The sequence below is a fragment of the Phycodurus eques genome, chromosome 4 (genome assembly GCF_024500275.1).
Source record: "Phycodurus eques isolate BA_2022a chromosome 4, UOR_Pequ_1.1, whole genome shotgun sequence".
In the NCBI taxonomy this organism is placed as follows: Eukaryota; Metazoa; Chordata; class Actinopteri; order Syngnathiformes; family Syngnathidae; genus Phycodurus; species Phycodurus eques.
The window spans coordinates 19,567,716-19,594,280 of record NC_084528.1 but is presented as its reverse complement, the minus strand read 5'-3'; the positions used below and the strand labels follow the sequence as shown (position 1 = coordinate 19,594,280).

The window sequence follows — 26,565 nt, the reverse complement described above, 5'->3', positions numbered from 1 at the left end:
GTTTTCTTTGGCCTCGTGCTTGATAAGTGTGTGGACTTAACTGGATATGACAGAGACCGGGTGCAGCAACACGTCCATGCCATGCTCTTATTCATTTGACGCCATGATACCGGCACCATCTGTCTACCCTAAGTGCTCGGACATCATCGGGGGACTTTACCACATGAATGAAATGGGAAACCACTTCAGTGTGTCACATCAATTGAAGGGAAATTAGAAAACTGCGTCTTCTTTTTTTTCTGATAACTTGCTTTAGTGGACTTTGTCTGATCATCATTTGTTGCCTTGAGTCATGAGCTGGCATAAAATGCGACCATTATTACAGGAAATGAGAGTTGTGCCTTTGGCGTGGTGATTATGTGGCTCTATGATGGCCTCCTTACTCAAGCATTTCTACATGCAGACTCATCATTTCATCTGAGGGGGAATGGGGCTTCCAGCGCCACCTTGTGGGAAACCTTTTGTCTATGTGCGTCAAAGCCCTGCTTGCCACCGGAGGCCTTACTCGGGAGCAAGCTTGCCAAAAATCATACAGAAATGTTAGCATTAAGACTTTTATTAAAAACCAGTAATTTTACTCGATACAATTCAGTCAGACAGACATGTAAAGCATTGTTCCAAAGACTTTAAAGTACATTTTGGGAACAAAAACAATGCATTCCTCTCACTGTACTTTGAAAAATCTTATCTAATACATGAATTGATATGGAAATGTTGTGAAGTTTGTTTGTTTCATTTGATGCGACATCCATAAATCTAACTCCAGGCTCACTCAAAGCCGAGTCCTTTGATTGGCGGGGAGCTCGTCCTGGTCGAGGCCCCACAAGAAGGTGCGGAGACGCGTCACTTCCTTCAGGAGGTCCGAGCTCGGCACCGGCTGAGATAAGTCAAGGCGAGGAGTCTCGTTTGGCAGGATGAGAGGAGGGTGGTCCAGGAAGCTCTCAAATATGTCTAAAGTGTCAACAAGAGGAATAGAAAAAAGAAGAGAATAAAAGATTCCATTTGTAAGGCCTGTGGCCAAACTGTGGCCGACAATCGCGAATAAGTTACAGTCGGCCACTCGCTCCCGCACACCTAACGATTGACATACGTACACATACCAACTCACTGCAACGGAAAAACTGTGACCCCTCGTGTTCGTTTTGAGGTGCCATATATACGTACTTTGTAAATTGTGGATGGTGAAGGCAATAGTGATGCCCGTAGTGATTGGGGCACTGGGGGCAGCAACCCCCCAGCTGGGAGGATGGCTCCAGCAGACACCAGAAACAACATCTGACGGCTCTGTCCAGAAAAGCGCAATACTGGGAGCAGCTAAGATCCGGCGCAGAAACTCCCAAGCTCCCAGGCCTCTGGTAGAGGACCCAAGCTTGAAGGAGATATCGTCCGGGTGGGCACGAAGATGATTTAATATATACTGTATTACTACGGCATGGCAGCGGCAGGCTGGATCTCGCTTCATACCCGGAAAAGTAATTTTATTCTTTTTAATTCCTATGATACGACATGGCATTTTTGATTGGCCGTTGCAAACTGCGACATTACGACACCATTCACTTCCGATTTCAATTTAGAATCGCAGTAAAGGTAGTTGCTAACGATCAGCCTTCTATAAGTGGCGGGCTGTGAATTTGGTACCTGGGCCTTCAGTGGGGACTTACCTGACTTAATCCACTTTTTAATACCACCACTATCATGCTCCAATTATAAAAGTGATCAATACATATATCAGCACTTAACTGTGCCATGTACATCATCTGAAGCAGTTCTGAATCAATATTTATCTAATAACATGACAAAAATGTAAAAAAATAAATAAAATGCATCATACTCTCCAGAGATGCTGATTATTAAATGTATTGATGTGCAGATTGCACTCAACTAATTAGATTAACAGTATGTATGAATCTATTACCTCCACTTAGCTCCGTGCCAGGTGGGGGAGCCCAGGAGACTGGGGGGGCTCTGCTTGGTCCCAGTTTATAATGAGTGAGAAGGTGGTGCAGTTGGGCAGGGCTTAACAAGGCGTGATCCTCTTGTAAACTGTTCCAGGAGGACTAGAAGAGAAAAGAAAACGTTTCACAGGAGGTCCAAGTGGGCAACAATGAGAAAACCATATTACCTGGATGAGACGGGTTTTCGGAATACATAAAAAGTTGACAATGACTGACAGCTTCTTCATGAACTCGGAGGCAATGTCCCCAAGTCCCGCCCCCTGGAGCCAGTCCAGGACCAAGTCCAAGTTTGTACGGATCTGCACAGCTCGGGACCAAGAAAAGAGTCCATCTTTGGAAAAAACATGACAGGAATTAAAAAAATTTAACATCTCATCCTCAGATGACAGTTCACTACAATCCGTGTATCATTCGTTCTTTAATTTTTTAAATGGTAATCGGAAGTTGAAAAAAAATAAAAGTGACTGATTTGTTTGTTATTAGTTTTTTAATGCAACAAAATAAAGTTTTTTTCCTCATTCAATTTGGCTCAGATCAAATATACAAACTTTGTAAAGCAGGCCATAGGACTGACTTTGATTTTAATATTTAATTGATTCTGTTAACATGAGTCGGAGGTTTGATAAGGAGATTGCTAGCTGCCACAATCAGTTAACCGAGACATACACAATGTTCCTCACATATCATTACACAACGGGTGAAAGAAAATAACGCCATATATATGTGAAATATCTTCTTAATTACAATAATAAAGTATTTGTACTTCATTACTTCCCACAACTGTGAATCTCAAACTCAACCTTGTAGCCAGTTTTTACATTTTGTATTTTTGATCTGAGCCTAAAATAAAAATGTGTTAGATTAAAAACAAATGAGTCACTTTTTCCATATTGATTCTTAATTGCCAATTGAAAATGGGAAGAACGAACAATACACCCAGTCACTTCTCACCTCTCTCCAACAAGGTGTTGAGCAAAGAGGTGTTGGTGAAGAAGAAGAGGTAGCCGAAGGTTTGGGAGGTGAGCGGCGGGGAAAGGCAAGCTTCCCGGGAGAGAATCAGGGAAGAGCGATACACCTCCACCAGCCCGGCCACTTTGGCCGGCAGGGCGGACACGTCGTCCACCTCTTCCTCTCCCTTCTCCTCTCCCTCCACTCCCTGTGCTCCAGCCTTTCCCTTCTCCTTCTCCTCGCTGGAGAAAGGGTTGGTGTCCAGCAGCGCAGGAAGGAGGGAGTAGAGGGTCTTGTGGGCAGGAAAGACAGGAAGGGGATTCATTTGGGTGCAAGGCAGATAAATAATGATGACGGTGCGGGTGGCGGTTTACCTTTGTTAGGTGATAGACGCACTGCTGGAAGGTGTGCATGATGACGTCGTCGAGTTGAGCGAGAGCTTCTGAGCATGTGTCCATGTCGGCAGTCAACACCGGATCTCCTGGGGCTGTAGCATAAACAACCATGAAGATAGATTAAAGACGAGACTATTTTTTCACCCCTCTGAATTAATCATTACCTCAGCTATAAGCGCGACGTTGAAAATAACTACTTTGCCAATTATAGACTGGGCATGAATGAAGTAGAAACCCATTACATTTTGGTGTGGATCCAGGAATGGCATTGTTATTGATGTTCATTTTTTGACATTTTCCTCAGTTTGTCATTGAATAATTCATGAATCCTAACGACAAATGGGCATACACTATGAAAGAGGTGGGTATGCATGGTGTTGGTGTAAGTCTGGGCTCTACTGAGTGCCATTTATATTTGGGGTTTTCGGCAGTTAGTCCAGTTACCCAAAGAGCTACAATTCAAACTCAAATTATGAACATCCTAAATCAGGGGTGTTCAACCCATTTTTGTCATGGGCAATGTTGTTAGTTAGAGTTTTCCTCAGAGGACCGTTATGACTGCGAAACCATACACAATGGATATGGAAAATCTACACACCCATACATAAAATATCTATACACCCATACATAAAATACATAAAAAAATGAGACCAAGATAAATGACTTCAAAACTTTTTTCACCACTAATGTGGCGTGTAATCTGTCCATCAGAATAGATTAGTTTTCTAAGAGGGGAAGTAAAAAAAAAAAAAAAAAAAAAAAAAAAGGCAATAAGGTGGTCACATAAGTGTGCACATCCTCTTATAACTGGGAAGTGGCTGTGTTCAGAATTAACCGATCACATTCAAACTCAACTGCCACCACTGAAAGTGCCTCTGACTAAGTCAAATAAGATGCTCAGATGTTTTAGTATGTTTTTCCTGGCATTTAAGAAAAATATTATTTCAAGCAGAAGCCCAAAGGTTTTGTTCTTACACTGGCTGCTATTTGGAATTTTTCGGTTACTCTGCCCGCTTCTGGTGAGTACACAATTTTTGTTTTTATGTTTCAATATAGTTATCACAGTGGAGCGTGTGGTTAGCATGTCTGCTTCTCAGACAAAAGGTTCTGGATTGGAAGTTTTGGCCTTTTCTGTCTGGCGTTTCAATGTTCTCTGTTTTCTCCCAGTACCCCAACGTCCTCCCACGTTCCAAAGAAACATTCACGTTAGGTGCATTGAAGACTGAATTGCCCATAGGTTTGAATGTTAGTGGGAATTGTTGTTTGTCTCTATTTGTCCTGGGATTGACTAGCAATCAGTACTGGATTTGACTACGTTCCATAGATTTACTGATTTTTTTATTTTTATTACTCACTGTGGGTTTCCCCATGACTCTCACCTTCAAATTCCCACTCTTTCTCCATGACTTCCACTTTAACCTGGAAGAAGTTGAGGAGCTCAGTGGCGTTGGACATCCAGAACATCAAGGGTCTAAGGTCCGATGACAACTTCTGGACATTGGCTGTGCTAATCTCGATTTCTGGCTCACTGGAACTGGACACAACAGGTAATGCCATTCCAAAATTAGTTCCTTACATAATTTTTAAACTTCATGGCCTGAGTAATAACAGCCTGGGTTATTTTTACCCGACTCAATTTTTCGACTTGCTTTCATCATACCACAAAAATGTAGCGCAGTCATAACAGCGCAAGGACAAATGTATCATGAATCGCTGAACCGGAGGCCGCTAAATGAAGCAAACATGACGTTGGAACAAAATGGTCTTACTTTTGCGTGGGATGCTTATCCCCAAATTCCTTAATGTTATCCTGTAGAGAGATTTGGAGACAGAAGAGAAGAGAAAGACATCTGGGCTTAGTGGAGGTGGAGGAGCAGCGGCAGGAGTCGGGCCCTGCAGCCAGCACCATTACAGCACATTTTCCAGCAAGAAGGGAGTGACATCAGCTCATCCCTGCTCCTCTCTATAACTTAGCAGACCACAATGACGAGCATATTGTATGTCTTAGTCTCTCCTAATCAATGTGCAAACTGCACACTTACTGGCGATGCCTCTTATCCTTTTCTGACTGCAAAAACAAACCAGGACTGAGATACACCCAAAGGCCATATGAGCTACACTTGCATATCCAGTGAGTTCCATTGCAACTTAATCCATCTCATATACCCCCAGAATCACGTCGTAAATTATACAAACCATCAATACTATCCCAAAAAAAGCTACGTAATAGCATGCAACTGTGTCAAGTATATAATATGGAGCAGTTAAGGATCAATATTTGTCTAAAAACATGACAAAAAGATAGAAACCTACAATAAAATACACCATAATCACCAGAGATACTGATTATTAAACGAGTTAATGTGTGTAGATTGTTAGTAAAAGTTCGCTGTGACACGTTTTGCTCTAACCGACCAGTCACATGACAGAGAAATGCAGTGCCAGCGCATTTGCCAGCGCCCTGGCTCTGTGATGACAAGTTCGAAATCTGATTGGTTCAAAAAACAGTCCCATTGCTCATATAGTTTCATTTACCTGGGCCAGCACTATTGATTCTGAAGGCCCTTGGCATTGGTTGACATGGCTCAGAGTCTGAAATCTGATTGGACAAAAAAAAAAAAAAAAAAATCCAACGTCCTCATGTTTTAGAAGCAATAATAAACATATTGTTAAATGAATACCTCTGTGACTGTGTCAATAAAAAAAATTCCATACAGTATCACTGGTTCCCATTCAATTATGCAGGTGTACCTAAGAATACGGTCAATTTGCTCATTGGAATGAAACATAGAGTTGAATGTGACTTACCCACACAATTTCTTTGATCTGATTGGCCGCCTTGAGCAATATCTGCGGCGTGAGCGCAGGATCGAGGCACTTGGACGCGTGGTCGATCATGATTGACAGCAGATACGCCGGCGCCAAAGGCCCTCCTCCGGAGTCGGGAGAGGAGTTTTTCGACAGTATCTCCTAAGAAACAAGTGAGAGACGCAATCTTGGACCGTGTTGCCCAACCTTTAGTGAGCCAAGGCACCCATTTTACATTAGAAAAATCTCACCACCAAAACAAACTACAAAACAAACATTTCACAAAAAAGTATGAAAACTAAAACTAAATAATGACGTTCTTTTCTCAGACCCTTGATGTTCTGGATGTTCTTTACTCACGAATTGAATTAGTGCCAAATCTGGGCATATACTCGTAAGTAGGCCATGACTTATTTTGTTGTACAAATGGCAAAAGGTTTCTTGTACCTTCTGCCATCTAATGGAAGAGCATTTAATTATTTTACCTGTCCCTAGCATAGATAGATGAACAAAATATATTCGTATTTGATTTAAAACAAATAAAAAGACAAATTAAGTGCAATTGGATAATTTCCCACAGCACCCCTGATGATCTCCCAGGGCACACAAGTGAGTCACTGCACCGAATTACTGATCTAGGTTATTCATCTCGTAAAAACTGGCAGAATATGTGCAAAGCTAATGGGCCAACACTGGATTTGGTAGCAATATTCTTGTGTCCACTTATAGCGACATGAATGTCAGACCTCCGCCAAGGTCGAACTGTCAGTGGGTTGCCATATTTGTGATTGTTTGTTTATTTATTTGTTAGTTAGCACGCTACATCCAACAGTCGGTAGTGACAAAACAGAAGTAAACAATATGTACTTATTGGAAATTTAACCTCCACATTCCTCCACTGACAGCTGTCAGCGACTATTTTTGCTTATTTAATGATCGATGCACCTCTAACCTCGAGCATATTTATACCATATTTAATTGTCTATGCTTTCGCTGTACAGTGAACCCCTGCTTATTTGTGGTTCGGCATTCGCAAGTTCATCTTTTCACAGTTTTTTTTTTAACCTATTCTCCAATATTGGCTGAAAACTCACCTACTCACTGTTTTGGGTGGCATCTTGGTGCCAAGTAAACAGTTTAAAGTGTGTTGAGGAGTTTCTTTGAGGCAAAAGTACTCCTTCGCCGTGATATAATTACAAACAATGTCAAATACTTACGGATTTCAGATATCCCATACAAATCATACAGGGGACCCTTATTTATTTAATTTGTTCTGTGACCAAGCTTTGTAACTCAATTGACTCATTAATTTCCCCATTGAAATTAATTGAAATAATATTAATCCGTTTCAGCCCTCCAAAAATAAAGAAAAAGAGTCTTCTACATAATAAAACACATTAAAAGAGAATGTAAAGAGATAAACTGGTTTTAAGTGTAGTTACAGTACTTATTGTAGTATCCCAATGTTGGATGGCTTCCTTTAAGGGGCGTGACCTTGTGCGTGATTGAGAGTCGGGTTGGCCGGTTCGTCTGCGTGTGAGCGTTTGTGCGTGAGTTGAGGCCTACAGCAGCTCCTTGTGAGTGTTCTCATTTCTCATCTCTAAAGGTGGCGCCTGCTGTAACTGAATAGTATTTTATTCCTTAATAAATAAAATCACCGTTTAAAAACAGGATTTTAAGTTAACTGGGGTTATATTTGTCTGATATATATAAATATAAGAATTTGAGAAGGGGACCAATACCTTTTCACGGCACTGTATATCCTTGTAGTCGCCTTCCTCCAGATTCTCACAAACAATAAATGGGGTTTTGCATAATGTGTCCTGATATTTACTTTCTCATTGAAGCTACAGCACTATATATCTTCTCGCCTCACCTGCAACAAGCCATCAGCGTGCCGAGGATGGAACTTCAGAACAGACTCTGTGGATCCTAGATAGTGCCTCAGCGCCTCCTGCTTGTCCGCCAACCCCGAGGAGCAGCATGGATGCGAGCCGTCCGAGTGCCACGGCAGCGTCAATGCCAACGGAGGAGCCGGGGTGACTCGGGGGTCGCGGTACAAGAAGAGGAAGTGGTTCCCGAGACCGATGATATCGCCGGGGTTTAGGACTGTCTCCCTGTAAAGAGCCACCCCGTTGTGTGTGACGCCACCTCCTCGGAAAGGACGGATCAAGGCTGAAATAACGTGGACATAGATGAGAGCAGAATACAGTATTCCTTTAATAACCAATCCAGAATGTTTGTATTTTATATTTTCTTTGGACAGTTATGATAAAAATCAATAGTTTTTCAAATATGAGCCACTACCAAATGGTTAGGATGTCTACGGTGGTACGGTGGGTGACTGGTTAGCACATTTCTGAGGACTGGGGTTCAAATCCCGGCCCCGCCTGTGTGGAGTTTACATGTTCTCCCCGTGCCTGTATGGGTTTTCTCCGGGCACTCCGGTTTCCTCCCACATTCCAAAAACATGCATGCTAGGTTGATTGAGGACTCTATATTGCCCTTAGGTGTGAATGTGTGTGTGAATGGTTGTTTGTTTATGTGCCCTGCGATTGGCTGGCAACCAGTTCAGGGTGTACCCCACCTCTCGCCCAAAGTTAGCTGGGATAGGCTCCAGCACGCCCGCGACCCTTGTGAGTATAAAGCGGTACAGAAAATGGATGGATGATTTTCACCCACGTAACAGCCTGTTGAGTTTAATACCCCTTGCTGTCGTACTGTTCATTGAGTCTGTTTTTGTGATGCTGTGTATACCTCGCCCAGTGGGGGTCTCGGGAACAGCAGAATCCCTCCTCACAAGTAAGTGTCTGGCCAAGAGGTCAGGTGCAGACAGGAATGTGTCCACCTTGAGGGGCTTCTTCCCCTTCCTCTCTCTTTCTTTGTCCTTCTCCCGTTCCCTCATCGTGGGTTTTCTCCCAAACACGTGCGTATGTCCCGCCATAATGTACAAAACAAAATCCTAAAGAAAGCACACAGCAGCGGGGAAAAGGTGAGGGATCCCTGGGGGGTCTCTCAGTTTATATCAAGGCTCCATCAGCAGAAGGGAGTTGATATTATACAAAGTGTGTCACAGTTTGCTACAAAGGGGACCTGTATGAGGTCATTGTGCGAGATGGAGTGATGTGCACACAACCTCTTCTGTTTCGGGAGGGTATGTTGTCCAGGCATTGTGCTCGTCTGGAGATGTTTTGAGTCAGATGCTTGGCGCGAGAGACTCGTGGTGAGATTGTATGCAGCGATTACGAGCATGCAGGTATGATGTCATGACCTGGGCGTGTGCACGTGTTTATACTGCACCTGAATTTTATTCATCATCTCAGTGTTGTGGTTGTGCTTATAGCATTCACGTTGTTACGCTGGGCTCATCTGTTGGTTACGCCGCTGTTTGTGAGTGTGATAGCATCTGTTAGCGTGTCTTGCCTTGCTCTGGTCGTAACCCTGCAGCAACAAGAAGTAGGGCCGGTCCGTAGGTGGAAGGATCAAACTTTGGGACATCATCTCCAGGTCACAGCTGGAGTAGTCCTTCTCCTCCTCTGGCTGCTGGTGCGTCCAGCCGACCTTTGCCTCTGCCTTTGATGCTCTAATCTGAATATGTTGACCCCAAAAAAAAACAACAACAAAATAAAAATCACAATGAGACAACCAATCATGGATCAGTACCTATAAAAAAGACACAAACAATGAGGTTTTTATGACCATGGGTTGGTTTATATATGTACAGGGGATATAAAAATTCTTCACACCCGTTCAAATGCCTGTTTTTTTTGTGATATAAAAAAAATTAGCCTAAGATAAATACGGCCTATAACGTGTACCATTCAACTTGCGAAAAATCGAATATTTTAGGGAGGGAAAGTTAAAAATAAACAACTGAGATAATGTGGTTGTGCACATCCTCTTATAAGTGGGACATGGTTGTGTTCAGAATGAACCAATCACATTCAAACCCATGTTAAGTTGGACGAAGCACACATCTGCAACCAATTAAATGGTCACTGATTAACCCCAAATAAAGTTCAGATGTTCTAGTAGGCTTTTCCTGACATTTTCATAGTCACAACCTGTGGTCTGCAGAGAGCTTCCACAGCATCAGAGGGATCACATTATTCAAAGGTATCAGTCGAAAGAAGGGTGCAAAAGAATTTCCAAGGCATTAAAGAACAAGGCACCAAAAGAACACCATACCTACAGTGAAGCATGGTGGGAGCAGCATCATTTGTGTTGGGGCTGTTTTTCTTCACCTTGAACTTGAGCCCAAGTCAAGGTGGAGAGAATTATGAAGAGTTCCAAATATCAGTCAGTCACAAAACCTTCATGCTTTTGCTCGAACACAGCCACACACCCATTAATAAGCGGGTATGCACACTTGTGCAATCACATTATCTCAGTTGTTCATTTACTTGCCCTCTAAAAGCTTTTTTTTTTTTCAACCGAGTTGTACAAGTGGCGGCATGGTGAACCACAGGTTAGCACATCCGCCTCACAGTTCAGAGAGGCCATGGGTTCAAATCCGGGCTCCTGGCTTCCTGTGTGGAGTTTGCATGTTCTCCCCGTGCCTGTGTGGGTTTTCTGCGGGTACTCACGTCCATTTTGGGGCAGAGTGCTGAAGCACCCCTAAAATGAATCCCAGCACCCCTAAAATTGAAGGGATCGAAATATTTTTTAACTGTATGTTGTTTTTAAACAACCTAGAAAACTTGAAAAGCACAGTACTTAGTTGCAACGTAAGATTTTGACAACAAAAATACACCAAACAACCCCCCGACCCCCCATTGACTCATAATGGTTTTCTCCACCCAACGCCTCCCACCTCTCCCTGACTGGGCTCTGACCGCTCGACCTACGCGGCGCAATACCTTTCTTCCAGTGATATGGCGTAAATGTCCGCCTTAAACCAGGATATGCGCCACCTTTCTTTACTTCAACCACTCAATACCAAGTTACCACACTATTATCATTAGCAGTCCTCATTTTTGCTGCATTTAATCGTAGGGCACTGTTTATATTGTTGGAAGGACTGAGCTGAAGTTCTTTTTCTTTGGCAACCATTCAGGTGGTCAGACAGCACCACGGTCCTCTGTTTGAATTGGATTGAGAGAGGTAGTCGTTGTGTCATGTACATGTGATAATATTAAAGCCAACGTGCTCGTGAATTGCTTACGGGTAGGCACTTCTCGCCCATTTTCGGGGGTGGTGAAGCACCCCTAAAGGAAATCCCAGCACCCATAAACCCCAGATCCTAGAATCGCCCCTCTGCGCAGCATTACACAAAGAATTCCCAGAAGGTTTTGGTAAAGGATGTGTAAAGTGGACCAAAGACAAAAACACCACCCTTTGAAGAAGATCCAGACAAAGGTCCTCTGAATGCTCTTGCTGTTCCAGTGTCTCACCTCTCCTTGCAGCGGGTTGATCATGCTCACAATGTTTTTCCTGTCCTGCACCGCTCCGTTGTTGTTGGCGGGCCGGCTGCCACCTCCACGCGGGTCGTTGGTCACGTGGTTGCCTTGGCGGCGCCTCAGGCTGAGGTTCATGTCACTGATGCTCCTCCTGAGCTCCGAGTTCCTTCCGCGGTGGCCACGCTCGCCCTCCTCCGCTGCGCCCCCTGACGACATCCTGCTTCGCCTCCAGCGCACACCTGTCGGCCAGACAATACGAAAATGAGTGGGACCTCGCGTCACCGACTCCTAGCTTCAGCATACCTTGATAGCTCTCTCCTTCCCTCTCCCGCTCCCTCTCCTCTCGTTCGTAGTCTTCCTTCCTCTGAATTTCAAACCGCCGCTCGAATCCATCCTTGGGCCGCCACATGTCCGCCAACAACAAGGGGCACTCCCATGGGGCTACATTTCTCCGACACTCCGTCTCCCACTTGATAGCTCCATCTGGCTGCTGGATGGGCTTTCCGATTACATCACACAGAAGGAAGTCCTCAGGGATGTGTTTCTGGATAACTAATAGGTGAAGGAGGAAGGGTTTAGGTGCTATTATGTTTACATTATGTCAGAGGCCTGGGTAAGTTACATAATTATGTGCAAGTCATAAGTAAGTCTTACGTCTTAACCTTGAAGCTTCTAGTCCCAAGTTGCTGAGGCAAAAATCAAGTCAAATTGAGTCGTCGCTAAATTTCGATTCAAGTCGTACAATCTTGCTCAGTCACTACATTCGCTACTCAAACAAAGTGGAGGATATTCAGCTTTTGGGTGAAATTTCAGGATGAACCTAAAATGCACCAGAACCCATACGGTCAACTTTGAATACACATGTCCAAATGTTCAATGTGTCAATACTTTTTGCACAACCTGCTGATTTCAAACAAGGAGCTGAAAGGCAAATACATATTTTTTCAATTTCCAAATCACCTATGTCCACTTCTATGCCTTTCTGCGACTCTTCCAGTCCCTTTGTATCCTCGTTGCAAAATGCTAATGACACTTTTAAGCTCTTTGATCCTTTTGTGAGTCATGTCGATTCGCACATTAGCCACTTTGCACTCAGAGTCTGCACTTGCGTAAGTTAGCTGTACTAAAACATTCATAGAATCACAGTTTCTGGTTCCAAAACCAGTCTCTGTATTGTTACATTATAGTGTTTTCAAATAAACTCATAACCAACATGAAGCTTATGTCATTTTTGAGCAGCTCTTGGTTCGCTAAACTGTGAATTTAACGTAGCTTACACTGTCTTTGTGGGTTTGATGGTGGTGGATGAAGTTAACATGCTCTCCTTGTTCTGATGGCTTCAAAAACATTACCCTCGAATCCAAATGTAATAGTTTACTGAGCTGATACGTGCTTCTTTGTTTTCAAAACCAAAACAAACAAACAAAAAATTTTTTAAAATGCATATTTTTAAATGTACACAGGCACGATTTTGTTCATGCCATGTAGGTCACGTCTAAGTCAATTTGAGTCACATGAATACCAGGTCAAAGTCAAGTCTGGTTTTATGGACGTCTTAGCCAAGTGCCAAGCCACAAATTTGGCGACTTAAGTCTGACTTGAGTCAAGCCACCGCTTCATGTCATCCCCATCTGGCATGGGATGTTTTAGCAAACAAATCCTATTAACGGATCAGAGCAAGAGTGTTTCCTCTCTTTTGTACCTGCATCATCTGTCTCCTCCCGCTCTCTCTCTGTGTAGCGAGTGATGACCTGAGCGATGAGCTGACTGGCCGTAGAGTGAGTGTTGGCCAGCAGGGAGCGATAGTTAGCGCCACTGGATAGAGCATCTCCATAGATCTTGATCAGGCCCGGAGCAGAAGAAGTGGCCGGGGGCACATAGTGGTGAGAGGAGGAGGCCGCCGAGTGGGCCCAAAGCTCTCGCTCCCTCTCCCCCACCGCTCGGTCTCGGTCGCTGTTGGAGCGCCCCCGTAGGAAGAGGTGGGAAAGGCGCTTGGCGCGCGACTGGGGCGCAGCCGGCCGAGGCCTGAGGAAGGCCGGGGAAGGAGACGGCGACGGGTTTGGGGAAGCCAGCGAGGGAGTGGAGTTAGACAGGGAAGAGGAAGGAATGGAGGGCGCCTCGTGAAGTGAGGCCGCGTCAGAGCTGGTGGTCGACCTGGAAGTAACACAGAGAGGGGAAGAGGAAGGGGCCAGTCAGCTGTGAATTATGACTGACTGAACAGGGACAAACAACAAGGCCCAAAATAAAACGGGCAAGGTTACAAAAGTGGAAGGATACACTGGAAGTGACCGTGGAACACCATCCAGCCATCCCTTTTCGTAGAGGGTTTGTCCTTATTAGGGTCACGGGTGAGCTGGAGCCTATCCCAGCTGACTTTAGGCGAGAGGTACACCCTGTGCTGGTCACCAATCAATTGCAGGACACATATAAACAAACAAACATTTATACTCATATTCACACCTATGGATAATTTAGTCTATTGTCAATTTAGCATGCATGTTTTTAGAATGTACCCGGGCAAAACCCATGCGAACTCAACGCAGAAATTTGAACCTGACTCCTGACTGCGCGGCAAACCAGTTGAGTATACATTTCTTGAATTACAAATTTGCTCAAATTACCTTTCATCCATCCATCCATTTTCAACACCGCTTATCCTGGTTAGGGTCCCGGGACGCTGGAGCCTATCGCAGCTGACTTCGGGCGAAAGGCGGACTACACCCTGAACTGGTCGCCAGTCAGTCGCAGGGCACATATAGACACGGGCAACCATTCGCACTCACATTCACACTGTCACTGAGTGTGAACTGAACCCATGCTGCCTGCACCAAAGTCAGGCGAGTGTACCACTACACCATCAGTGACTCAAATTACCTTTCATTACTGTATATATTATTAAGACACTGATCATGTTAATGATTTCTCTCAATAAACAGATAATACAAAATCAACAGATCAATATGCAGCACTAATTTCTACAAATCTCTGCAAGTGTTTACATTTTCAAATGCTCCCTTCTACAACATTCCTAGGAAATCACAATGTCCCATCACTGTTGAGCTACCCTTAGAACAGGCCTGTGGACTAATCAAGTGGTCCTTGGTTCCTGCAAGCATCATGTTGGTGACCCCTGATTTAGAGACTTTAATTAACCTAATATGCATGTTTTTGGAATGTGGGAGGAAGCCGGGGTACACAAGGAGAACATACAAACTACACACAGGAAGGCCAGAGCTGAGATTCGAGCATCGAACTTCAGAATTATGAGGCAGATGTGCTAACCGCTATGATGATTTGATTTGATTTGATTTGATTTCCATGATTTCTAACCACTGCGTTACGGCAAGTTGTAGTCTTTTGTGAGATCATCCAGTGTGCTGCTGAAAGTCATCCACTCACTGTAATTGTCAATGCCTGGCGTTGAGGAGAAAATGACACCATGAATAAGGTTCAGTAGACTCACTTGACAGAGACAGCGCTGGGCCAGCGACGCCCCAGCTTTGCAAAATGTTTCCTGGGGGAATTGATCCAAAGACCTACTGGGAAGTGGAGCTTTCTGACACGAGGACTGCCTGACCCCTCCATCTGACACGTAAACAAGGACAAAAAAAAAAAAATTCAAAGACGCAGATCCTAAAAATGCAACAATTGCACCTGGATACTGCGTGACGGTGTGTCAGCAGTGCCAGAAATGAAACAATGTAACAATAGGATGATGTCACCGTCAAGATATATCAACAGGATGAACACACTGTAAGTTGTCAACATGTGGAAATAAACACGGCAAAATCAATCCAAAAGCAGTTCCTGAAAACTACAACATTTTAAACAGGAAACATCCTTTTGTTGGATTCAGGTCCAGCTGGAAGGGAAGTGTCCCAACTAGAATGCCACTCCGCCGCCATTTTCTACAATTCTCATCAAAATACATTACCGGCAGCCTTAAAGTAATCAAATCTCATAACATGATAACATTTGAATCTCATCTCATTATAAATGTACTTAAATGGATTGTGATTGCTTCCAGACGGAAGAAGACATTTTAAATGAACGTTCTGTCCCAAATCTACATCCGAATGTTAGAAGGAGCTTTAAACCTTTGTGGTCTAAAAAAAAAACCCCCCAAAAAAATATTTTTACTCACCCACAGAAACTTCTGATCCTTCTGGAGTTTATTTTTTGTACCCTAAAGGCAGCTCAAAGTATTCTAACAATCCTCAGTATTTTCCGTTCCCTGTGACGAAATTCCATTTTTCAGTCTGTCACACATCTAGGTGTGTGCTTCTCCAATTCCTGCCATCCATGAATATAGTCTTCTCCTCAGTATGAACTACTTTTAATTCTCTTTTCCCCCAACAGTTTATCCACGCTATGCTCGTTCTCCGAAGCCCTCGGCTTCTCTGAGTCTATAGATAGAGAAACAGGCCCATTGTTCGAAGTGACAGAATTTCCTTCCTTTGCAGTGGACAACACCTATATCCTGACTGAGAGCGGGAGGGAAGGAACAACTACTATGAAAGTGGGCAAAATGGGAAAAGGCACTTGGACCATTGAGAACTGCAGTGAATTCCAATGAATCGTACCTCTCTACAATTGAGGGTTAATGGAGGGACATTGGACATAAATGTTTCTCTTTGAAACGGGAATGGTTTGGTTCTACAGGAAAGAGGATGAGGGGAAGTCGCACACAGTGAGACAGGAAGTTAGAAGGAGACACTTGTGACCTTTGAAGGACAAATCAGACTATGACCGAATCCCAGTACCGGGGTCTGGTGCCTACACGGTCCACATGGCTCATAGCAGTGACATGTACTTCTTCCAGGTTCTCCACTCGTTATACTGTATATTTCTATTACTTCGCCCGATGTCGGCCAGGATAGGCTTCAAACTATCAAAGAAATGTCACTTGTTGTATGAGAGCATTTCAATAGTGTGTGTGTGAGAGTGTTGCCCGAGAGCAGTGGTGTCAAACGTACATCCCGCAGGCAAGAACCGGTCCGCCAGAGGGTCCAATCCGGCCCGTCTGCTCGATTGTTGGCAAGTGTAAAATTTAGAGAACACAGTAACCGCAGATTTTCAACAAAAGTAACTTTTGTTGCTGATGTTGTCCACTGGAGGTCGCACTGACGCTACTTTTTATTTCTGTGGTTATTACCATAACTGAATGTTCCACAATGCCACTTCAAAAGAGGTTGGCTTAGCGGCACTTTTTTTTGTTGTCGTTGTTTTCTTTTCGTTCACTGACACAACTTGTATGTGTTTTTATGTATACATTTACAAGGCAGGGGGATAACCACACCCTCTTTCAGAACGCTTAAGTTTGTATGGTTTGATCAGTCAGTCAGTTGGCCTTGTCAGAATTTCGAGACAGATGTGGAAATCTATGTAAACGTACTGAAATAAAAGGTACATATATAGAACTGAGTCATAACATAATTGAAACTGCACTCACTTTTGTAAAGAAATGTCAGATTTTTCATATGATTTGCAATAAGATTTCCAACAAGATAGTATCAATAAATGGGAATATTTTCAGAATAAATTATTAGCACCAAAACAAAGGGGACATTTTTGGGGGGAATATTCTTTATTTATAGTTTATTAGGCCACGGATATACTGGTCCGGCCCACTTGAGATCAAATTGGGGTGAATGTGGCCCCTGAACTAAAATGAGTTTGACACCCCTGCTAGAGTATGTAAAAACATCTTATTTTATGTGAAAAAAAAACATAATAATAATAATAATAATAATAAACCTCTTGTGTGTATAAGAGCATTTCAGTAGTGTGTGTGAGAGGTCATCTGCCTGCTCCTCGGCGTTTTCCCGACCCAAGTTCCCAGCATGCTGTGCGGCTCGAACAGGAAGGACATCTCTACGGATAGGACACAGCTGAAAAGCGCCCAAGGTTAGTGAGCCTTCACACTCAAATATGGCTTTTGCTGCACACATTCGGTCTTTTGTGGATTTTCTAATGACCCAATACAAGTTGTAGAAATTAGTATTGGTTGCTGTCATGCTATTATCCGTTATTTCCGCTTAAAAGCGCTCGTGTTAGCATGAAGGCTACCTCGCGTTCGTAACTACGCGGTTGTGTTGCCTTTTCCACAACATGAACTATTATGTTGCTTGTTTGTATAAACCTCCGCTAAACGGTGACCGAATATTGTCGAGACTAACTAGTCGCCGCTGGCTGGTTTATTTCTCGCTTAGCCGGCTGACGTAGCGCGTTATGCCGAGGTCACGTCGAAGCGGTCTTATTTGCCTCCAGTCGAATGCACATAAATGTGTCTTGTTGAAGTAACGTATCAACATCATTGTCCGAAGCTTGCAAACATGTCTGAGACAATTGAGGAGAAGATCAAGAACTACAGGACGGCGCCCTTCGACGCCCGGTTCCCCAACACCAACCAGACCCGCAACTGCTTCCAGAACTACCTAGGTGAGCCAATAACTATATTAAAAATACCTATAATTATTCGTTTCTAATTACAATATACAAGAGCGCTCTTTACACTTGTCATTTAGCTCACAGGAGGTGCAGTTTTATATCCCCCTCTTGTTGCACGTGTGAAGCTGTTCGTAAATAGGAGAGAGGAACAAGATTGAATTCTCCGAGCACTCTGAAGCTTATGATGCTCGACAACCTCTAGTCGGTTCTACTGCAGCCGTCTTGATGGACATTCCCCAGCTTTGTGCAAATGCCAGTTCTCGTCGTTCGTCAAGAACAGATCCTGTTTTGAGAAACTTACTGAGTAGCATACATTTTGCTAGGTGTTGCAGCAGTGTGATGGCCGTAAAGCTTCTCAAACTGGCACCCAACTGCAGTCGGGGACAGAAATAGTTCTCATGAGGAGGCAATTTTACAATGCTACAGTTGGTGAGCCAAGTGAATGATATTCTTCAAAAAACTGCAAATCCTAAACTTTCACAATGCTGATGGCCTCGTCATGTATCATTTTACAATTTAAACGGAGTCCCAGGATGCACATGTCTGGAAACAATGAGTCCCTGCCCTGGAACAATGAGTCCCTGCAATTTATCATCACGGAATACAGATGCAATAATCCTCTGCTATATCACAGTTCTTGCTTTGAGCTCCCGCTGTATTGCAGATTTTTACTACAGTTGTTTTTCTACTGTTTGTACAGTATGTTTGTGTTATCCACTGCTCGTTCTCTCTCTCAAAATATGTTTAGTTTTTTATTTACATTTTTTAGGATATATTTTCCCACAAAGTATCACAGCAAATGATAGAATCATGGATGTTTTTTATACCACAGATATAGTTTTAAGAGCAACTCAAAATTTTATCAAACATTGGCATTGTAACAATACATATCTTAGATAAAAAAATATAAATAAAATAGACTCCGGCTCCATCCATCCATTTTCTGAGCCGCTTTTCCTCACTAGGGTCGCGGGAGTGCTGGAGCCAATCCCAGCAATCATCGGGCAGGAGGCGGGGTACACCCTGAACTGGTTGCCAGCCAATCGCAGGGCACACAGAAACAAACAACCATTTTCACTCACATTCACACATACGGGCAATTTAGAGTCTCCAATTAATGCATGTTTTTGGGATGTGGGAGGAAACCGGAGTGCCCGGAGAAAACCCACGCAGGCACGGGGAGAACATGCAAACTCCACACAGGCGGGGCCGGGGATTGAACCCGGGTCCTCAGAACTGTGAGGCTGACGCTCTAACCAGTCGGCCCCCACTCCGGCTCCATTTACAAAAATTGCCCTTGAACAAATATTAAACATTTGGCACAGATTATACACACTAATACTACTATACTACCAATCAAGTTTCCAGTTGGTTAAGATAAAGTGGAAATTATAGCAACATTAATAACAACACAAGTAGATCAAAGCAGCCGGTTTTGATTCAAGATTTGTACTACTATTCAAAAGTCTGCAGCTATTTAAACATTGCTTTGTCAACTTGTTAAATGGCTACATCTCTTACAATGGTGAGTACGCTATACTGTATATAATGTGAGCATACGTGTGACATACGCTGTCAGGTGTGTATTTGCTTTGTTGGACAAAGGGTTCCATAATTGCAAACTTTGGGGAAATGGGAAATATCCCTCTGTGTTTTTTGTTCCCAATCCCAGCTGAAGAAATTGGGTGGGATGGTTGTTTAAAATGGATTTTGTCTTTGTTGCAACTTCATACAAATTCGACATACCAGCCCGTTAGCAGGATGGCCGCGTTCATCATGGCTCACCTTCAGAAAGCTTGCGGTAGCTTTGAGTATGCTAGTGCCTGTATTTGAAAAGCATGCTCGCCACACGCTCATGACCAATCAGAGGGAGGGTGGAAGGTCCCGCCTGCCCTGCACTATCTCTGATTGGTTTAGATAGCAGATGGGTTCCATGTGTCTGCTTTCAAGTCGTTTTTTTTTTTTTCTTCCTTCCTCAAATAGCTGGGCGTATGGGTGGACCGTCTTTTTTTATTTAGTATTTTTTTTTAATCGCACCATTCAGAAATGTAAGTTACCTATGTGACTAAATTAGTCGCACTCTAGAGCCCTGTCTTTTCAAAAAAAATTAATACGGCATCTTTCCAGCACCACGCCAGAAAACTAATCCATACCATAGCATTGCGTCCTCTGACCCAGATAGATCTTTATGCGTCCCTGCTCATTTTTGTGCTTATCAGAAGCGAGACTCTCATCAATCGAGAACCCTGCCTCATGTCCCCTTGAGGGATTATAATTAGTTTAGTAAAATATTTTCATTTTTACTCAGACTTCCACAGGTGCAACAAGGCCCTGTCAGCCAAAGACCAGGATGTGGCCCCCTGCAACTGGTACCAGAGGGTTTACAAAAGTCTTTGTCCCATGAGCTGGGTAAGGTGTACATTTGTTTTTAAAAAAAATTTAAATAGGAGAAGGCTTACTTTTTTAATTCTCTATATCAACCTCAAGGCTATGCAAGTTTCTGTTTTTATATGAATTTGTAAAGTATTGTGACCGCACTGAAAAAAAAAAATGTTTTTAGATAATGGCAATTATAAAGGAATAAGCTCATATTCAAAGTTATAATGTGAAACTTGTTGATGAAGTTGTAATGTTAAGAAAAATTATAATGTTACGTGAATTCAAGAAGTTGGACTATTACAATTTCAGTGATCTTACAAAACACCTCAATGTTAAGAGCAAAAACATTTTTTTCAACAAAACTTGAAAATTCAGAAAACAAATTGGTGTTATAGGAATAAAATTTAAAACGTTTTTACAAGCTGTTTTTTTCTTTTTGTAAGTTGTAATATCACCAAATTAATGCAAAATAAAATTACAAGGAAAAAGGCTCAATATTAGTGTTATTTTCATAGACTATTAAAACACTAAAACATTTGTTAGTTAAATTCACACACAAATGTAAGCGCACATATGCTTGTAATATGCATTTATTATTTTTCTGTCTCAATAAATTAGCTGAGTATGTCATAGCTTTTGTTTGAGATCTCATTACATCGTTGGGGGTGTACCTAAAATATGTGACCAGTGAGTGATTTGTTGTCATGTCTCCTGCAGGTTGCCAAATGGGACGAGCAGATAGAGAATGGAAGTTTCCCTGGAAAGATCTAAAATATGACCACTGTTATCTGTCAGTACTTTTACAGGCCCTGTTTGTTCGAGTTAACTCTGTAGTGTTGTGAAGAACAGCTAACAGCTCCTTACATCATCGCCATCATCTTCAGTGGCGTTACAGTTCTTAGCTGAAGCTTCGAACGCACAACATATGTACAGTCAACTCCTCTTTGGCATTGTTTATTCAATAAATACAGTGCACATTTAATCTCATCTTTTGTAACGTCCCCCCCTTACAATCCCATCCTAATGATTACATTGTTCTATTACTCTGACTGAAGTCTCTGATAGATGAGGAAAAAAATGGGAGGGCTAAAATGAATTGAGAAAAAGATTCAATTTAGGAAAATGACAATTGTTCTGTATTTGTCAGGCTGCTGACTGGATCCTAACATGTTTTCAACGTTTTTGATAATTCAACACAAATTTATTGGCACTGTAATTTCACACTTCCACCACATGGTGTCACTGTTGGCCAGTGTTTTCCAGTTATCCGGTTTAGAGGCCTCAAGATTGCACCTTTTTAAATGTGGTCGTTTTCCTGGTAATCTATTTACACTAAAGCACCACTGATGAAGCTATTAAAACTCTTCGTTAGGCCTCTCAATTATTTTTTTCAAGCCACCTTTTAAGGAGTTTCTAACAGGCTAGTGGGTTAACCGTCATGACATTATGTAACAAACTGACAACACACTCCTCCATTAGCACATGATCCAAACTATGCTTGATAGGTCCTGACAAGTCTGTGTGTTCATTTAGCGTCTGCAGTATACTGACTACTGTATTTGCAACTCGCCACATCGTCCCCTGTTGGTCATTACGAAATGCAGACTTAAGATCCAGCCATTCCTATGATCAGTCTGTTATGAGGACCGTGGACATACTGTCAACTTTAATAACTACTCATGAATGATCACATTGTGTACCACTGGACACATTAGGGTGTCAAGTCTGGGTTAGGGTTTGAAACCATGTTCAGTCTCTCAAGTTATGGTTTCAAGGCAAAATTAGGCTTTCAAATGTGTTTTAGGGTTTGAAGCAAAAGTTAGGGATTCAAGCTGGTTTTCAAGTGAGTTAGGGTTGCAAACAAGGGGGTAGAGTTTCAAGTGGTTGTGTTGAATTAAAGATTCAAGCCTCTTAAATTTGCAAGCAAGGGTTGGGGTTTCAAATTAGGGATTCAAGCCTTGGATATGGTTTCTAAAAAGGATTAGGTTTCAAATTAGGGTTTCATTTTCAATTTGAGTTTTCAAGCCAAAATTAGGGCTTCAAGTGAGGGTTGTGTATGAGTTTGAAGCCAAATGTAGGGTTTCAAAAAAGGCTAAATGTTTCAATACAGGGTTAGGCTTTTAAGTTATGGTAAGTGTAAAGCACTTGGCGCTGCATGAATATTTATTTATAAATAGATTGATTCAAAAGTTGGGGTTTCAAGCCAAAGTTGGAGGTTTCAAATTCTGCTTCAAGTCAGCATTTGTTTTTAAATTTAGGGTTTAGATCCAGGTTTAGGGTAACAAGTTATTCAAGTCATGGATTCAAGTCTGGGTTAGCCTTTCAAATTAAGTTTTCAAACCTAAAGTAGGGTTTTAAGTTGACTTTCAAATGAGTGTCAGAGTTTCAACGCTGGGATGAGGTTTGAAGCCAGTTTTAGTGTTTCAAATTAGGTTTCAAGCAGATTTCAAATTAGCATTTGAAGACAAAGTTACGGTTTTGAATTGGGTTTCAAGCCTAGGTTAGGGTTTCAAAGAAAGGTTAAGGTTTCAAGCCATTTTTTTCAGGTTTCAAGTTATGGTTTCCAAGTCTCGATTCAAGCCTGGGTTACCGTTGCAAACGAGGCTTAGGGTTTTAATTTAAAGTTTGAAGCCAAATTTGTGGTTCCAGTCGGGTATGTATGCGCCATGCGGTATTCACACGTGTCATCATCTCTGTAGTGGATACACGCTGGTCTGCTAAGACAATGTTTTGAGGCAGTAGACATTGTACTTGTCAGGACTTATTGCAAATGATCAGGAAATGAATTCAAGTGGTTGGAGTGTGTGCAAGTGAGATTGGAAGACAGCTCCTCCCTCGCTTCCTGTCCACTCTCTTATTGTGGACAAATTGGTTGCACAATGCACTTTAATTTCATTTTGTCCACGTCGGTGGAGGATAGGTTGCCTTGACAACAGATTACAGGATGGGATGGTGGGACAGGAGGGTCTGAAGGATGAAGAGTGGTTTTATCAAGAGTGCGTTGCACATTACTGGCTGCAACAAGCAACCTGTGTGTAACTGCTACAGGTGACATGTCACTGTTGCAAAAACTGACCGGTTTGAAAACTGACCGGTTTGTTGCAATAATTGAGTCTGCCGACGGATTAGTGTTTGTAAGCCCTGTGACATAATTCAAATTCAGACCCTCCCAGAAAAAAAAACAATGATTTTTAATGTGGAATTTTTGGGACAATTTTGTACCATTATTTTTGCTGGCTTTTATCTATTGGGTTGCATTCACTTGGGAAAAAAAAAAAAAAACAAAGAAAACAAAACGAAAAAAATTTCACACATTCAAACTTACTTGTAGTGTTATTTAACATTTAAAGACAAATTTAAAAATAGCACTGCTTCAATCTAATTTTAGCAACAGTTTAATAACCTCATTGCAAGGCCTTTGTGAAATTTCAAGTTGAGAGAATTTGGGGAGGAATCAAATCATGCTTTGACACTTTATAATTTGTTAATGTGCAAGACCCCAAGATACTTGAACTCCTCCACTTGGGGCAGGATCTCATCCCCGACCTGTAGAGGGCACGCCCCCCTTTTCTGACTGAGGAGCATGGTCTCAGATTTGGAGGTGCTGATTCTCATCCCAGCTGCGTCACACTTGACTGCGAACCGCTCCAGTGAGAGTTGGAGATCACGGCTTGATGAAGCCAACAGAACCACATCCTCTGCAAAAAGCAGAGACGCAATACTGAGGCCACCAAACCGGACCCCTTCTATGCCTCGGCTGCGCCTGAAAATTCTGTCCATAAAAGTTATGAACAGAATCGGTGACAAAGGGCAGCCATGGCGGAGTCCCAACCCTTACCGGAAACGAGTCCGACTTACTGCCGGCAATACGGACCAAACTCCGGTCATACAGGGACCGAACAGCCTGTATCAGGGGGTTCGGTACCCCATACTCCCGAAGCACCCCCCACAGGACTCCCCGAGGGACACGGTCGAACGCTTTCGCCAAGTCCACAAAACACATGTAGACTGGTTGGGCGAACTCCCATGCACCCTCAAGGACCCTGCCGAGGGTGTAGAGCTGGTCCACTGTTCTACGGCCAGGACGAAAACCACACAGCTCCTCCTGAATCTGAGATTCGACTTCCCGACGGACCCTCCTCTCCAGCACCCCTGAAGAGACCTTACCAGGGAGGCCGAGGAGTGCGATCCCCCTGTAGTTGGAACACACCCTCCGGTCCCCTTTCTTTAAAAGGGGGACCACCACCCCAGTCTGTCAATCCAGAGGCACTGCCCCCGATTTCCATGGAATGTTGCAGAGACGTGTCAACCAGGACAGCCCCACAACATCCAGAGGCTCCTCAAAATTATATATATGTATCATATCATATTGTAGTTTGTGTGTGTGTGTACTGTTTCAGTGTGTTCTTACAGCAAAGTAATTCATCACTGTAAATAGTGCTGCTGTGATGTGAATCACTGTCTCAACATTGTTTCCTTTTACAATCAGCCCTGGCTTTGTGGAATTTCAAGTAAGAAGTTATATACTATAACGTTTTATGACACAAAGTTTCTGATTATACTACCATCTCAAAATCACTTGATTGACCCGGACTGTGTCCTCTTTCATAGTAGTAACTAAAATTAATACACTGTTCAGGGCTAAATTTTGCATTGCAGGTGTCAAAGAAGTATTTGTCTTAGTTTTTCTCAATTATTTTTGTAAACAGCAGCTCTTGTATTATGACTCTCTCATTAGATCATGAAAGTTCATCTTGCCAATGAAAATCAAGTCTTAACAATTGGGCCTCTTGCTTGGTATTTTTGTGGAGGCCTTCAAATTCCAGGCAGAGATTTAGGTGGGCTATAAGATTAGAAATGAAGAATTAGGAGTAGGGGGGGCTTCCTGATTGTTTGCCACCCACTGAGCCGGTCTCATGGTTTCTGCATGACCGGGCTTTGTATCTCAGGCATGTGCACGTTGCCCTTTGTGCTCGCGCCCTGGTGGGCAGCCGCCACAGAGCCTCTTTTCACCGGCAACGTTTGTTCTCCACCTCGGGCCCGCGTACGTTGACCCCAACACCTCCTCCTCCTCCTCCTCCTCCTCCTCCTTCTTTTTCTTCTACTTCCATTTCCCGTAGATGAGTGCAGTCAGAGGCAAGGGAGGTGATTGAGGAATTTACAAGATTGCATATTTGTATGAGTATTATTGCGTTATGTACAATTGTGTTTTTATGTGGCATGAACCACCGTAATGGCTCTCAGTGGATATAAAAAAGTCTCCACACGCCTGTTCAAATGTTTTTTTGTGATTTTTTTTTTTTTGGAATGAATTGAGACCAAGACACAAGATTTTAAAAATCTTTAGTTTCCACCATTAATGTGGCCTACAGTCTGTAAAACACAGTTGTACCTAAAACCTCCCAAACATATGTGGGAAAATGTGTTATGGTCCAATGAAACCAGGGTTGAACTTTTTAACCATAATTCCAAAAGGTATGTTTGGCCCAAAAACAACATTGCTTTTCACCCCGGATTTTGCATGCTCGTCTTAGTCCTCAAGAGTGGGCAGGGGGTGACAGTGAATTTTTTTTTTTTTTTCCGGCAGTCCTGATTGTTCATTGTAGTTGGAGTCTGTCCTTTTTTGTAGCAGCACCAAACCAGACTGCAATGGATGAACACAGGACTGATTAGATGACTGGTGTGTAGAACTTCCTCAACAGCTCCTGTGGCAGACCGTGGTTCCTCAGAAGCCGCAGGAAGTTCATCCTCTGTTGAGCCCTTTTGAGGATGGAGTTGATGTTGGTCTCCCACTTCAGGTCCTGAGAAACTACAATTCCCAGGAACTTGAAGGTCTTGACCATTGACACAGGGCAGTTGGACAGCATGGGGGGCAGCTGTGGCGAAGGATGCTTCCTGAAGTCCACGATCATCTCTACAGTCTTGAGCATGTTCAGCTCCAGGTTGTGTCAGCCGCACCACAACTCCAGCTGCTCCACTTTCTGCCATATGCAGGATTAGCACCAAATTCTACACCTTTACAGAGAGCCAATGTGTGAGATGTTTTTCATCTATACATTTTCTATGCCACTTATACTCATCACGGTTGAGCTGGCTGCCTTTGGGCGAGAGGGAAGATCCACCCTGGATAGGTCGCCAGTCAGTCACAGTGCACATTCACACAATACCGTACAATGATTTAAAGTTTTATGGCTTCAATATAATTAGGGGAATTTACTGTACATCTGGGTG

General features: G+C 43.0%; 2 protein-coding genes and 1 long non-coding RNA gene across 5 annotated transcripts; 2 read left to right on the top strand and 1 right to left on the bottom strand.

Annotated features, from left to right (window-relative positions):
* Positions 1-549: 549 nt before the first annotated feature.
* rasip1 (Ras interacting protein 1) lies at positions 550-15,925 on the bottom strand. Of its 3 annotated transcripts, XM_061674466.1 has the most exons (16): positions 15,650-15,925; positions 14,969-15,090; positions 13,208-13,659; positions 11,809-12,057; positions 11,500-11,744; positions 9,530-9,694; positions 8,864-9,068; positions 7,983-8,281; positions 6,107-6,268; positions 5,068-5,108; positions 4,678-4,832; positions 3,278-3,390; positions 2,907-3,195; positions 2,123-2,286; positions 1,916-2,057; positions 550-951 (listed from the first exon to the last, which is right to left on the bottom strand). In XM_061674466.1, exons 2-16 carry the CDS (start codon positions 15,088-15,090, stop codon positions 773-775), a joined length of 2,982 nt encoding a protein of 993 aa, XP_061530450.1. In that variant the 5' UTR covers positions 15,650-15,925; the 3' UTR covers positions 550-772. The 3 variants fall into 3 exon arrangements, with proteins under 3 accessions (XP_061530450.1, XP_061530451.1, XP_061530452.1); XM_061674467.1 differs by lacking the exons at positions 14,969-15,090; positions 15,650-15,925 and adding an exon at positions 14,127-14,160; XM_061674468.1 differs by lacking the exons at positions 14,969-15,090; positions 15,650-15,925 and having other exon boundaries at positions 11,809-12,004; positions 13,208-13,429.
* Positions 4,147-8,500, top strand: LOC133401453 (uncharacterized). The gene is made up of 3 exons (XR_009768419.1): positions 4,147-4,317; positions 4,728-4,845; positions 7,954-8,500. It is a non-coding gene; the product is annotated as an uncharacterized LOC133401453 (long non-coding RNA).
* Positions 15,926-17,322: 1,397 nt separating the features above from the next.
* On the top strand, positions 17,323-21,316 carry LOC133401450 (cytochrome c oxidase subunit 6B1). The gene is made up of 4 exons (XM_061674465.1): positions 17,323-17,412; positions 17,832-17,946; positions 20,264-20,364; positions 21,052-21,316. Exons 2-4 carry the CDS (start codon positions 17,841-17,843, stop codon positions 21,103-21,105), a joined length of 261 nt encoding a protein of 86 aa, XP_061530449.1. The 5' UTR covers positions 17,323-17,412; positions 17,832-17,840; the 3' UTR covers positions 21,106-21,316.
* The last annotated feature ends 5,249 nt before the right edge of the window (positions 21,317-26,565 follow it).

Excerpts from the sequence above, each read along its gene's own strand:
- rasip1 (XM_061674466.1), bottom strand. The coding sequence starts at position 15,090 with ATGGAGGGGTCAGGCAGTCCTCGTGTCAGAAAGCTCCACTTCCCAGTA. Across the intron at positions 8,282-8,863 it reads CGAGACCCCCACTGGGCGAG|CCTTGATCCGTCCTTTCCGA; the intron begins GTATACACAGCA and ends ACGTTATTTCAG. Across the intron at positions 4,833-5,067 it reads GATAAGCATCCCACGCAAAA|TTCCAGTGAGCCAGAAATCG; the intron begins GTAAGACCATTT and ends TGTTGTGTCCAG.
- LOC133401450 (XM_061674465.1), top strand. The coding sequence starts at position 17,841 with ATGTCTGAGACAATTGAGGAGAAGATCAAGAACTACAGGACGGCGCCC. Across the intron at positions 17,947-20,263 it reads CTGCTTCCAGAACTACCTAG|ACTTCCACAGGTGCAACAAG; the intron begins GTGAGCCAATAA and ends ATTTTTACTCAG. Across the intron at positions 20,365-21,051 it reads GTCTTTGTCCCATGAGCTGG|GTTGCCAAATGGGACGAGCA; the intron begins GTAAGGTGTACA and ends TGTCTCCTGCAG.